A 14,465-nucleotide genomic window follows, 5' to 3' on the forward strand; every position below is an offset into this window, starting at 1 on the left:
TGTGTTCATCACTCTGCCAGTTGCTGAGGTCACTTTGGTCCAGCTAAAGCCGCTAAATTTTGTCCCAATGCCCCCTGTTTTAAAATGGAACAATCCTGATTGAAGCAAATGATCCAGAAGTTGATTAGAGGACAAAGGCGGATGGTTCCTTCATCGTTTTCAGAACATCTTTTGTGGAAAATCCCAGTTTAGGATCTAAAAAAACAAAATGAATTCCAGAGCAGCATCGATTATAATCCAGAAATACCAACAATCTGCACTTTTTCTGCCGGACTGCAGGAGAAACGCAAACAAGAAAGCCTGATTTCTTTCAAATTTGATGGAACAGTTTCCAGGAAAGGAAATAGTGTTTTCTTTGTTGAACCATAATCCTGGAGACGTCCATGTAACGTTCACATGCGTGTGAGGAAACTCCTGCAGACAACTGTGGTCTTCACGCAAAGCTGCAGCTGGCAGAAGCGCTACTGAACTTAGTAAAACCACAGCCATGCTTTAACAAACACGCGTCACCCTCCAGACCTTAAAGGCTGACGTCTTCACCTGTATAGCTTCCTATTGGCAGGACACACCTGATCCAGGTAGATGGTGGTCAACCTCTGATCACAGGTTTATGGTTCAGTTTCCACTCTGCCTAGCCTCGTGTAAAAGGTCCCTTAGGGAACACCAGGCCTTTGCTCCTAGCTTGTGGGTTAGCGCCGTGCGTTGCAGCTCCGCCTCCATCTTCGTGTAATTTGTCTGTTTCAGGCGTCGGGGAAGAACCTGAACCTGAACGATGAGTCGCAGCACGGCCTGCTGATGCAGCTCCTCAAACTCAGCTACAATTGCCTCAACTTCGATTTCATAGGAACTTCCACAGACGAGTCGTCGGACGACCTCTGCACCGTGCAGATCCCAACGTCATGGAGATCAGGTGAGCCTGGTGGTGCAGGTTCGGATCCAGAAACCTTCTAGATTAGGAATGGCCTTCAGTAGAAAAGGCAAAGTTCCTCCACTGTTCAGAAATGGTCTTGATGGTTCCACGGATGGTTCGACGTGGCGCTCTGCTGGTTTTGTACTGCAACTCTGCCTCAGGTCTATGATGTCAGCTCTGCAACGATTCCATTCATATTATATTATATTCCATTCATATTATAATTTGTGATTGGCGATCCAATTCATGGTCGATGTCGCTTCATTTTGAACAATCCGATTGGATCCGTGACTTCCAACCTATACTTTTATACAAACAAAATGTTTTTTTTCCAATTCCAAACAATTAGTAAAAACCAAAAAATATCCGGCCCAGAGTCTCAAATTTAACACATGAAACAGTAGGGCTGGGTATCGCCAATAATGTCCAGAATCGATTCAATTCACCACAGCCTGGATCGATTCACGATCCAATCGATTCAATTTAGAATGTACACATTTTACAGATTTAGACATATTTGTTTAGCAATAGAACAATAGTCTATATCTGCTTTGAAGATATTCATAAAATCTGATACAGTTCACACACAGTAAAATTGTACAAAGGAGAAACTCTAACTAAAATGTGCAGATCAAAATGTTCCCTCTGTCCTCTCCTTAGTCTGGCCACTAGGTGGAGCAGGCGCTATAGCATTACACTTTATTCCAGGCTTTAGACCAGTATGGTTACTTTTAAATAATGTTTCCTTAAAAGAGTTTGGAAAATTCCTGCCTGTGAGTCCATGAAGTTCATTTAGTCAGCAATGTTTATGTCGACCAGCGTTAGCATTAGCCGTCCTGTGGCAAATTCCATTATACGTTAGCATCAAGCTAGCAGACTTTCACTTTACTGCTGTTAAACGTTAGTTCACCAGAAAAAGAAAGGCGTAAAAATCGATCTCTGTTTTTCTGGATCCATTATTGATTTATCAAGTGTGGATCAATTCAGATCGATTAATCTATTTTATCAACTCACCTCTATAAAACAGTAGAAAATCTTTTCTGAACAATTTAAAAGATCTTGATCCAAAACTTCTCATTAATACCAGAATTCATGCTGACGTAACTTATTCCACAGTTTACCGTTTCATGAGATCAGCCCTCTGCGTACCCCAAGAACGCCTCATCGGGCTTTAACCCTTCCTTACCTCATAGATATTAGCTGTGGCGTTGTTTGCGTTTGTTCTGTTAACAACCACAAAGTCACACTTTAATGACGTCACAGCAGCGACGCAGCACGTTCAGGGATATCAAGAGGTGCACTGAGAGTAAACTATTTCCAGACAAGTTCGAATAAAAGGTTTAACCACATAAACAGTTGGACCTTTGTTTTTTCTATTTCAGAACACACCAATAGTTATAAATGAAAATGAGATTAACGTGATTTAGAAAAACAAAGAAACGCTTATTGTCTTTAATTTATCAATCGTAATTAATTTGGTACAGCCTAAATTTAGTTTCCTAAAGTTCACCACTGTTGTTTTTACACATCCAAAGAATCCAAAGGGAACATTCTTAGAACATTCTAGACACTGGATGGTCACATGACTTTATTCAAAGTCTGTCCACACATTTACTGGAATGATGGACTGATCCGTGTTCATGACATCACAAACAGCGACATGTGGTTCTGAATGATGGACCGGGTGTAGATGATAGATGGTGATGAAGGTTTGAAGCTGCTGTCTGAGGTTTTCAGGTTGTGAAATTGTGCGCTAAGGTCAGTGAAGGCATCAGTGCACTTCAAAGTTAGCTCAGACATTTGAGTTTCATTGTTCTGTTTTCTCTGCAGCGTTTCTCGATTCCTCCACACTGCAGCTGTTTTTTAATTTGTACCATTCCATCCCTCCGTCCCTTTCCCCGTTGGTAAGTGAACGCACCGTGGCATCAAACCTCCGGTGTGGGCTGTGGCTCCTGTCTGACTGCTGTGTACCTGTGCAGGTGTTGTCGTGTTTAGTCCAAATCGCCTCTGTCAGGAGGTCCCTCTTCAACAACGCTGAGCGTGCAAAGTTCCTGTCTCACCTGGTGGACGGCGTGAAGAGGATACTGGCCAACCCTCAGGTACTAAACTCAGCTAAACCTGCAGCCAGAGCCCGCCCCCGCCTGCATTTTGGTGAGAACTGTGTTTGTGCCGCAGTGTCTGCCTGACCCCAACAACTACCACGAGTTCTGCCGACTGCTAGCAAGGTTGAAGAGTAATTACCAGCTGGGGGAGCTGGTCAAAGTGGAGAACTACCCGGAGGTGATTCGCCTCATCGCCAACTTCACTGTCACCAGCCTGCAGGTGAGCGCCGTCTGTCTTCCTCTGGAGGGAAAGCTGGTTTCAGGTGTCAGTCCGGTGGGGTTTTTCCTGTCTTCCAGCACTGGGAGTTCGCCCCCAACAGCGTCCACTACCTGCTGAGCCTCTGGCAGCGCCTGGCGGCGTCGGTCCCCTATGTCAAAGCCACCGAGCCCCACCTGCTAGAGACCTACACCCCCGAGGTCACGAAGGCGTATATCACGTCGCGCCTCGAATCGGTCCACGTCATCCTCAGGTCAGTCTTGCTGAAGTCCAACCTGGGCCCCCCCCCTTTCTGAAGAGATGGGGTTTGTCCCAAAATACAGAAAACTTGTGTGCAAATGATGTTAACACTCCTCACAGGTCCTCCTCATGTCAGCAGTGACCCCTTTGTATCAGCAATCACCTTCACATATTAGTAATCACCTCCTCATGTCAGTAAACGCCTTCTCATGTTAGTAATCACCTCGTGTCGGCAAACACCTCCTCGTGTCAGTAATCACCTCCTCGTATCATTAATCACCTCCTTGCGTCAGCAATTACCTCCTTGAGTCAGCAATCACCTCCTTGTGTCAGCAATCACCTCCTTGTGTCAGCAATCACCCCCTCGTGTCAGTAATCACCTCCTCGTGTCAGTAATCACCTCCTTGTGTCAATAATCACCTCCTCGTGTCAGCAATAGCCTCCTTGTGTCAGTAAACGCTCCTTGTGTCAGTAAACGCCTCCTTGTGTCAGTAAACGCCTCCTCGTGTCAGCAATCACCTCCTCGTGTCAGTAATCCAGTCTCTTCGTGTCAGTAATCACCTCCTCGTGTCAGCAATCACCTCCTCCTGTCAGCAATCAACTCCTCATGTCAGTAATCACCTCATCGTGTCAGTAATCACCTCCTCGTGTCAGTAATCCAGTCCTCGTGTCAGAAATAGCCTCCTTGTGTCAGAAATAGCCTCCTTGTGTCAGAAATAGCCTCCTTGTGTCAGTAAACGCCTCCTTGTGTCAGTAAACGCCTCCTCGTGTCAGTAATCAACTCCTCGTATCAGTAATCACCTCCCTGTGTCAGCAATCACCTCCCTGTGTCAGCAATCACCTCCTCGTGTCAGTAATCCAGTCTCCTCGTGTCAGTAAACACCTCCTCGTGTCAGTAATCACCTCCTTGTGTCAGCAATGACCTCCTCGTCTCAGTAATCCACTCCTCGTGTCAGCAATTACTTCCTCGTCTCAGTGATCCACTCCTCGTGTCAGTAATCACCTCCTCGTCTCAGTAATCCACTCCTCGTGTCAGCAATCACCACCTCATGTCAGCAATCACCTCCTCGTGTCAGTAAACTTCTCCTCGTGTCAGCAATCACCTCCTCGTGTCAGTAAACGCCTCCTCGTGTCAGTAAACGCCTCCTCGTGTCAGTAATCATCTCCTCGTGTCAGTAATCACCTCCTCGTGTCAGTAAACGCCTCCTCGTGTCAGTAAACGCCTCCTTGTGTCAGTATACGCCTCTTCGTGTCAGTAATCCACTCCTCGTGTCAGTAATCACCTCGTCTTGTCAGTAATCACCTCCTCGTGTCAGTAATCACCTCCTCGTGTCAGCAATCACCTCCTCGTGTCAGTAATCGCCTCCTCGTGTCAGTAAATGCCTCCTCGTGTCAGTAAATGCCACCTCGTGTCAGTAAACGCCTCCTTGTGTCAGTAAACGCCTCCTTGTGTCAGTAAACGCCTCCTCGTGTCAGCAATCACCTCCTCGTGTCAGTAATGTCAGTAATCCAGTCTCTTCGTGTCAGTAATCACTTCCTCGTGTCAGCAATCACCTCCTCCTGTCAGCAAACAACTCATCATGTCAGTAATCACCTCCTCGTGTCAGTAATCACCTCCTTGTGTCAGAAATAGCCTCCTTGTGTCAGAAATAGCCTCATTGTGTCAGTAAACGCCTCCTTGTGTCAGTAAACGCCTCCTTGTGTCAGTAAACGCCTCCTTGTGTCAGTAAACGCCTCCTCGTGTCAGTAATCAACTCCTCGTATCAGTAATCACCTCCCTGTGTCAGCAATCACCTCCCTGTGTCAGCAATCACCTCCTCGTGTCAGTAATCCAGTCTCCTCGTGTCAGTAAACACCTCCTCGTGTCAGTAATCACCTCCTTGTGTCAGCAATTACCTCCTCGTCTCAGTAATCCACTCCTCGTGTCAGCAATTACTTGCTCGTCTCAGTGATCCACTCCTCGTGTCAGTAATCACCTCCTCGTCTCAGTAATCCACTCCTCGTGTCAGCAATCACCACCTCATGTCAGCAATCACCTCCTCGTGTCAGTAAACTTCTCCTCGTGTCAGCAATCACCTCCTCGTGTCAGCAATCACCTCCTCGTGTCAGTAAACGCCTCCACGTGTCAGTAAACGCCTCCTCGTGTCAGTAATCATCTCCTCGTGTCAGTAATCACCTCCTCGTGTCAGTAAACGCCTCCTCGTGTCAGTAAATGCCTCCTCGTGTCAGTAAACGCTTCCTCGTGTCAGTATACGCTTCTTCGTGTCAGTAATCCACTCCTCGTGTCAGTAATCACCTCCTCTTGTCAGTAATCACCTCCTCGTGTCAGTAATCACCTCCTCGTGTCAGCAATCACCTCCTCGTGTCAGTAATTGCCTCCTCGTGTCAGTAAATGCCTCCTCGTGTCAGTATACGCCTCCTCGTGTCAGTATACGCCTCCTCGTGTCAGTAATCCACTGCTCGTGTCAGCAATCACTTCCTCGTCTCAGTGATCCACTCCTCGTGTCAGCAATCACCTCCTTGTGTCAGTAAACGCCTCCTCATGTCAGTAAACGCCTCCTCGTGTCAGTTATCATCTCCTCGTGTCAGTAATCACCTCCTCGTGTCAGTAATCGCTTCCTCGTGTCAGTAAACTTCTCCTCGTGTCAGCAATCACCACCTCATGTCAGCAATCACCTCCTTCTGTCAGTAAACGCCTCCTCGTGTCAGTAAACGCCTCCTCGTGTCAGTATACGCCTCTTCATGTCAGTAATCCACTCCTCGTATCATTAATCACCTCCTTGCGTCAGCAATTACCTCCTTGAGTCAGCAAACCCCCTCCTTGTGTCAGCAATCACCTCCTTGTGTCAGCAATCCCCCCCTCGTGTCAGTAATCACCTCCTCGTGTCAGTAATCACCTCCTCGTGTCAGTAATCACCTCCTCGTGTCAGGTAATCACCTCCTTGTGTCAATAATCACCTTCTCGTGTCAGCAAACGCCTCCTTGTGTCAGTAAACGCCTCCTTGTGTCAGTAAACGCCTCCTCGTGTCAGCAATCACCTCATCGTGTCAGCAATCAACTCTTCATGTCAGCAATCACCTCTTCGTGTCAGTAATCACCTCCTCGTGTCAGTAATCCAGTCCTCGTGTCAGAAATAGCCTCCTTGTGTCAGAAATAGCCTCCTTGTGTCAGAAATAGCCTCCTTGTGTCAGTAAACACCTCCTTGTGTCAGTAAACGCCTCCTTGTGTCAGTAAACGCCTCCTTGTGTCAGTAAACGCCTCCTTGTGTCAGTAAACGCCTCCTCGTGTCAGCAATCACCTCCTCGTGTCAGTAATCCAGTCTTTTCGTGTCAGTAATCACCTCCTCGTGTCAGCAATCACCTCCTCCTGTCAGCAATCAACTCCTCATGTCAGTAATCACCTCCTCGTGTCAGTAATCACCTCCTCGTGTCAGTAATCCAGTCTTTTCGTGTCAGTAATCACCTCCTCGTGTCAGCAATCACCTCCTCCTGTCAGCAATCAACTCCTCATGTCAGTAATCACCTCCTCGTGTCAGTAATCACCTCCTCGTGTCAGTAATCCAGTCCTCGTGTCAGAAATAGCCTCTTTGTGTCAGAAATAGCCTCCTTGTGTCAGTAAACGCCTCCTTGTGTCAGTAAACGCCTCCTTGTGTCAGTAAACGCCTCCTCGTGTCAGTAATCACCTCCTCGTGTCAGTAATCCAGTCCTCGTGTCAGAAATAGCCTCTTTGTGTCAGAAATAGCCTCCTTGTGTCAGTAAACGCCTCCTTGTGTCAGTAAACGCCTCCTTGTGTCAGTAATCACCTCCCTGTGTCAGCAATCACCTCCTCGTGTCAGTAATCCAGTCTCCTCGTGTCAGTAAACACCTCCTCGTGTCAGTAATCACCTCCTCGTGTCAGCAATTACCTCCTCGTCTCAGTAATCCACTCCTCGTGTCAGCAATTACTTCCTCGTCTCAGTGATCCACTCCTCGTGTCAGTAATCACCTCTTCGTCTCAGTAATCCACTCCTCGTGTCAGCAATCACCTCCTTGTGTCAGCAATCACCTCCTCGTGTCAGTAAACGCCTCCTCGTGTCAGTAAACGCCTCCTCATGTCAGTAAACGCCTCCTCGTGTCAGTTATCATCTCCTCGTGTCAGTAATCACCTCCTCGTGTCAGTAATCGCCTCCTCGTGTCAGTAAACTTCTCCTCGTGTCAGCAATCACCACCTCATGTCAGCAATCACCTCTTTCTGTCAGTAAACGCCTCCTCGTATCAGTAAACGCCTCCTCGTGTCAGTATACGCCTCTTCGTGTCAGTAATCCACTCCTCGTATCGTTAATCACCTCCTTGCGTCAGCAATTACCTCCTTGAGTCAGCAAACCCCCCCCTTGTGTCAGCAATCACCTCCTTGTGTCAGCAATCACCCCCTCGTGTCAGTAATCACCTCCTCGTGTCAGTAATCACCTCCTTGTGTCAGAAATAGCCTCCTTGTGTCAGAAATAGCCTCCTTGTATCAGTAAACGCCTCCTTGTGTCAGTAAACGCCTCCTTGTGTCAGTAAACGCCTCCTCGTGTCAGCAATCGCCTCCTCGTGTCAGCAATCGCCTCTTCGTGTCAGTAAACGCCTCCTCGTGTCAGTAAACGCCTCCTCGTGTCAGTAAACGCCTCTTCGTGTCAGTATACGCCTCTTCGTGTCAGTAATCCACTCCTCGTGTCAGTAATCACCTCCTCTTGTCAGTAATCACCTCCTCGTGTCAGTAATCACCTCCTCGTGTCAGCAATCACCTCCTCGTGTCAGTAATCGCCTCCTCGTGTCAGTAAATGCCTCCTCGTGTCAGTATACGCCTCCTCGTGTCAGTATACGCCTCCTCGTGTCAGTAATCCACTGCTCGTGTCAGCAATCACTTCCTCGTCTCAGTGATCCACTCCTCGTGTCAGCAATCACCTCCTCGTGTCAGTAAACGCCTCCTCGTGTCAGTAAACGCCTCCTCGTGTCAGTTATCATCTCCTCGTGTCAGTAATCACCTCCTCGTGTCAGTAATCGCCTCCTCGTGTCAGTAAACTTCTCCTCGTGTCAGCAATCACCACTTCATGTCAGCAATCACCTCCTTCTGTCAGTAAACGCCTCCTTGTGTCAGTAAACGCCTCCTCGTGTCAGTATACGCCTCTTCGTGTCAGTAATCCACTCCTCGTATCATTAATCACCTCCTTGCGTCAGCAATTACCTCCTTGAGTCAGCAATCACCTCCTTGTGTCAGCAATCACCTCCTTGTGTCAGCAATCACCCCCTCGTGTCAGTAATCACCTCCTCGTGTCAGTAATCACCTCCTTGTGTCAATAATCACCTCCTCGTGTCAGCAACATCCTCGTTGTGTCAGTAAACGCCTCCTTGTGTCAGTAAACGCCTCTTTGTGTCAGTAAACGCCTCCTCGTGTCAGCAATCACCTCGTGTCAGTAATCCAGTCTCTTCGTGTCAGTAATCACCTCCTCCTGTCAGCAATCAACTCCTCATGTCAGTAATCACCTCCTCGTGTCAGTTATCACCTCCTTGTGTCAGAAATAACCTCCTTGTGTCAGAAATAGCCTCCTTGTGTCAGTAAACGCCTCCTTGTGTCAGTAAACGCCTCCTTGTGTCAGTAAACGCCTCCTCGTGTCAGTAATCAACTCCTCGTATCAGTAATCACGTCCCTGTGTCAGAAATCACCTCCTCGTGTCAGTAATCCAGTCTCCTCGTGTCAGTAAACACCTCCTCGTGTCAGTAATCACCTCCTCGTGTCAGCAATTACCTCCTCGTCTCAGTAATCCACTCCTCGTGTCAGCAATTACTTCCTCGTCTCAGTGATCCACTCCTCGTGTCAGTAATCACCTCTTCGTCTCAGTAATCCACTCCTCGTGTCAGCAATCACCTCCTTGTGTCAGCAATCACCTCCTCGTGTCAGTAAACGCCTCCTCGTGTCAGTAAACGCCTCCTCATGTCAGTAAACGCCTCCTCGTGTCAGTTATCATCTCCTCGTGTCAGTAATCACCTCCTCGTGTCAGTAATCGCCTCCTCGTGTCAGTAAACTTCTCCTCGTGTCAGCAATCACCACCTCATGTCAGCAATCACCTCTTTCTGTCAGTAAACGCCTCCTCGTATCAGTAAACGCCTCCTCGTGTCAGTATACGCCTCTTCGTGTCAGTAATCCACTCCTCGTATCATTAATCACCTCCTTGCGTCAGCAATTACCTCCTTGAGTCAGCAAACCCCCCCCTTGTGTCAGCAATCACCTCCTTGTGTCAGCAATCACCCCCTCGTGTCAGTAATCACCTCCTCGTGTCAGTAATCACCTCCTTGTTTCAGAAATAGCCTCCTTGTGTCAGAAATAGCCTCCTTGTGTCAGTAAACGCCTCCTTGTGTCAGTAAACGCCTCCCTGTGTCAGTAAACGCCTCCTCGTGTCAGCAATCGCCTCCTCGTGTCAGCAATCGCCTCCTCGTGTCAGTAAACGCCTCCTCGTGTCAGTAAACGCCTCCTCGTGTCAGTAAACGCCTCCTCGTGTCAGTATACGCCTCTTCGTGTCAGTAATCCACTCCTCGTGTCAGTAATCACCTCCTCTTGTCAGTAATCACCTCCTCGTGTCAGTAATCACCTCCTCGTGTCAGTAATCGCCTCCTCGTGTCAGTAAATGCCTCCTCGTGTCAGTATACGCCTCCTCGTGTCAGTATACGCCTCCTCGTGTCAGTAATCCACTGCTCGTGTCAGCAATCACTTCCTCGTCTCAGTGATCCACTCCTCGTGTCAGCAATCACCTCCTCGTGTCAGTAAACGCCTCCTCATGTCAGTAAACGCCTCCTCGTGTCAGTTATCATCTCCTCGTGTCAGTAATCACCTCCTCGTGTCAGTAATCGCCTCCTCGTGTCAGTAAACTTCTCCTCGTGTCAGCAATCACCACCTCATGTCAGCAATCACCTCCTTCTGTCAGTAAACGCCTCCTCGTATCAGTAAACGCCTCCTCGTGTCAGTATACGCCTCTTCGTGTCAGTAATCCACTCCTCGTATCATTAATCACCTCCTTGCGTCAGCAATTACCTCCTTGAGTCAGCAAACCCCCTCCTTGTGTCAGCAATCACCTCCTTGTGTCAGCAATCACCCCCTCGTGTCAGTAATCACCTCCTCGTGTCAGTAATCACCTCCTTGTGTCAATAATCACCTCCTCGTGTCAGCAATAGCCTCCTTGTGTCAGTAAACGCCTCCTTGTGTCAGTAAACGCCTCCTCGTGTCAGCAATCACCTCATCGTGTCAGTAATCCAGTCTCTTCGTGTCAGCAATCACCTCCTCCTGTCAGCAATCAACTCCTCATGTCAGTAATCACCTCCTCGTGTCAGTAATCACCTCCTCGTGTCAGTAATCCAGTCCTCGTGTCAGAAATAGCCTCCTTGTGTCAGAAATAGCCTCCTTGTGTCAGTAAACGCCTCCTTGTGTCAGTAAACGCCTCCTCGTGTCAGTAATCACCTCCTCGTGTCAGCAATCACCTCCTCGTGTCAGTAATCACCTCCTCGTGTCAGTAATCACCTCCTCGTGTCAGTAATCGCCTCCTCGTGTCAGTAAATGCCTCCTCGTGTCAGTATACGCCTCCTCGTGTCAGTATACGCCTCCTCGTGTCAGTAATCCACTGCTCGTGTCAGCAATCACTTCCTCGTCTCAGTGATCCACTCCTCGTGTCAGCAATCACCTCCTCGTGTCAGTAAACGCCTCCTCATGTCAGTAAACGCCTCCTCGTGTCAGTTATCATCTCCTCGTGTCAGTAATCACCTCCTCGTGTCAGTAATCGCCTCCTCGTGTCAGTAAACTTCTCCTCGTGTCAGCAATCACCACCTCATGTCAGCAATCACCTCCTTCTGTCAGTAAACGCCTCCTCGTATCAGTAAACGCCTCCTCGTGTCAGTATACGCCTCTTCGTGTCAGTAATCCACTCCTCGTATCATTAATCACCTCCTTGCGTCAGCAATTACCTCCTTGAGTCAGCAAACCCCCTCCTTGTGTCAGCAATCACCTCCTTGTGTCAGCAATCACCCCCTCGTGTCAGTAATCACCTCCTCGTGTCAGTAATCACCTCCTTGTGTCAATAATCACCTCCTCGTGTCAGCAATAGCCTCCTTGTGTCAGTAAACGCCTCCTTGTGTCAGTAAACGCCTCCTCGTGTCAGCAATCACCTCATCGTGTCAGTAATCCAGTCTCTTCGTGTCAGCAATCACCTCCTCCTGTCAGCAATCAACTCCTCATGTCAGTAATCACCTCCTCGTGTCAGTAATCACCTCCTCGTGTCAGTAATCCAGTCCTCGTGTCAGAAATAGCCTCCTTGTGTCAGAAATAGCCTCCTTGTGTCAGTAAACGCCTCCTTGTGTCAGTAAACGCCTCCTCGTGTCAGTAATCACCTCCTCGTGTCAGCAATCACCTCCTCGTGTCAGTAATCGCCTCCTCGTGTCAGTAAATGCGTCCTCGTGTCAGTATACGCCTCCTCGTGTCAGTATACGCCTCCTCGTGTCAGTAATCCACTGCTCGTGTCAGCAATCACTTCCTCGTCTCAGTGATCCACTCCTCGTGTCAGCAATCACCTCCTCGTGTCAGTAAACGCCTCCTCATGTCAGTAAACGCCTCCTCGTGTCAGTTATCATCTCCTCGTGTCAGTAATCACCTCCTCGTGTCAGTAATCGCCTCCTCGTGTCAGTAAACTTCTCCTCGTGTCAGCAATCACCACCTCATGTCAGCAATCACCTCCTTCTGTCAGTAAACGCCTCCTCGTGTCAGTAAACGCCTCCTCGTGTCAGTATACGCCTCTTCGTGTCAGTAATCCACTCCTCGTATCATTAATCACCTCCTTGCGTCAGCAATTACCTCCTTGAGTCAGCAAACCCCCTCCTTGTGTCAGCAATCACCTCCTTGTGTCAGCAATCACCCCCTCGTGTCAGTAATCACCTCCTCGTGTCAGTAATCACCTCCTTGTGTCAATAATCACCTCGTCGTGTCAGCAATAGCCTCCCTGTGTCAGTAAACGCCTCCTTGTGTCAGTAAACGCCTCCTTGTGTCAGTAAACGCCTCCTCGTGTCAGCAATCACCTCCTCGTGTCAGTAATCCAGTCTCTTCGTGTCAGCAATCACCTCCTCCTGTCAGCAATCAACTCCTCATGTCAGTCATCACCTCCTCGTGTCAGTAATCACCTCCTCGTGTTAGTAATCCAGTCCTCGTGTCAGAAATAGCCTCGTGTCAGAAATAGCCTCCTTGTGTCAGAAATAGCCCCCTTGTGTCAGTAAACGCCCCCTTGTGTCAGTAAACGCCTCCTTGTGTCAGTAAACGCCTCCTCGTGTCAGTAATCAACTCCTCGTATCAGTAATCACCTCCCTGTGTCAGCAATCACCTCCCTGTGTCAGCAATCACCTCCTCGTGTCAGTAAACACCTCCTCGTGTCAGTAATCACCTCCTTGTGTCAGCAATTACCTCCTCGTCTCAGTAATCCACTACTCGTGTCAGCAATTACTTCCTCGTCTCAGTGATCCACTCCTCGTGTCAGTAATCACCTCCTCGTCTCAGTAATCCACTCCTCGTGTCAGCAATCACCACCTCATGTCAGCAATCACCTCCTCGTGTCAGTAAACTTCTCCTCGTTTCAGCAATCACCTCCTCGTGTCAGCAATCACCTCCTCGTGTCAGTAAACGCCTCCTCGTGTCAGTAAACGCCTCCTCGTGTCAGTAATCATCTCCTCGTGTCAGTAATCACCTCCTCGTGTCAGTAAACGCCTCCTCGTGTCAGTAAACGCCTCCTCGTGTCAGTAAACGCCTCCTCGTGTCAGTATACGCCTCTTCGTGTCAGTAATCCACTCCTCGTGTCAGTAATCACCTCCTCTTTTCAGTAATCACCTCCTCGTGTCAGTAATCACCTCTTCGTATCTGCAATCACCTCCTCGTGTCAGCAATCACCACCTCATGTCAGCAATCACCTCCTTCTGTCAGTAAACGCCTCCTCGTGTCAGTAAACGCCTCTTCGTGTCAGTAATCACCTCCTCGTGTCAGTAATCACCTCCTCGTGTCAGCAATCACCTCCTTGTGTCAGTAAACGCCTCCTCGTGTCAGTAATCACCTCCTCGTGTCAGTAAACGCCTCCTCGTGTCAATAAACTTCTCCTCGTGTCAGCAATCACCACCTCATGTCAGCAATCACCTCTTTCTGTCAGTAAACGCCTCCTCGTGTCAGTATACGCCTCTTCGTGTCAGTAATCCACTCATCGTGTCAGTAATCACCTCCTCGTGTCAGTAATCACCTCCTCGTGTCAGTAATCACCTCCTCGTGTCAGCAATCTCCTCCTTGTGTCAGTAAACGCCTCCTTGTGTCAGTAAACGCCTCCATGTGTCAGTTAACGCCTCCTCGTGTCAGTAAACGCTTCCTCGTGTCAGTAATCATCTCCTCGTGTCAGCAATCACCTCCTCGTCTCAGTAATCCACTGCTCGTGTCAGCAATCACTTCCTTGTCTCAGTGATCCACTCTTCGTGTCAGTAATCACCTCCTCGTCTCAGTAATCCACTCCTTGTGTCAGCAACCACCTCTTTGTGTCAAATATCACCTCCTCGTGTCAGTAAACGCCTCCTCGTGTCAGTAATCCACTCCTCGTGTCAGCAATTACGTCCTCGTGTCAGCAATCACCTCCTCGTGTCAGTAATCACTTCCTCGTGTCAGTAATCACCTCCTCGTCTCAGTAATCCACTCCTTGTGTCAGCAATCACCTCCTTGTGTCATTTATCACCTCCTCGTGTCAGTAAACGCCTCATCGTGTCAGTAATCCACTCCTCGTGTCAGCAATCACCTCCTCGTGTCGGTAATCACCTCCTCGTGTCAGTAATCACCTCCACGTCTCAGTAATCACCTCCTGGTCTCAGTAATAACCTCCTCGTCTCAGTAATCCACTCCTTGTGTCAGCAATCACCTCCTCGTGTCAGTAATCACCTCCTTGTGTTAGCAATCACCTCCTCTTGTCTGTAATGACCTC

General features: G+C 48.7%; 1 protein-coding gene across 2 annotated transcripts in view; it reads left to right on the forward strand.

Annotated features, from left to right (window-relative positions):
* Positions 1-14,465, forward strand: part of xpo7 (exportin 7) — a 51,011-nt gene that overhangs the window by 10,673 nt on the left and 25,873 nt on the right. For both annotated transcript variants that reach the window (XM_023961183.2, XM_023961184.2), the window contains exons 7-11: positions 745-910; positions 2,741-2,814; positions 2,890-3,009; positions 3,086-3,232; positions 3,310-3,482. In XM_023961183.2, coding sequence (XP_023816951.2) covers positions 745-910; positions 2,741-2,814; positions 2,890-3,009; positions 3,086-3,232; positions 3,310-3,482 — 680 coding nt within the window. The remainder of the gene's footprint in view (positions 1-744; positions 911-2,740; positions 2,815-2,889; positions 3,010-3,085; positions 3,233-3,309; positions 3,483-14,465) is intronic.

The sequence above is a fragment of the Oryzias latipes genome, chromosome 12 (assembly GCF_053564925.1).
Source record: "Oryzias latipes strain Hd-rR chromosome 12, Olatipes_Hd-rR_3.1".
Lineage (NCBI taxonomy): Eukaryota > Metazoa > Chordata > Actinopteri > Beloniformes > Adrianichthyidae > Oryzias > Oryzias latipes.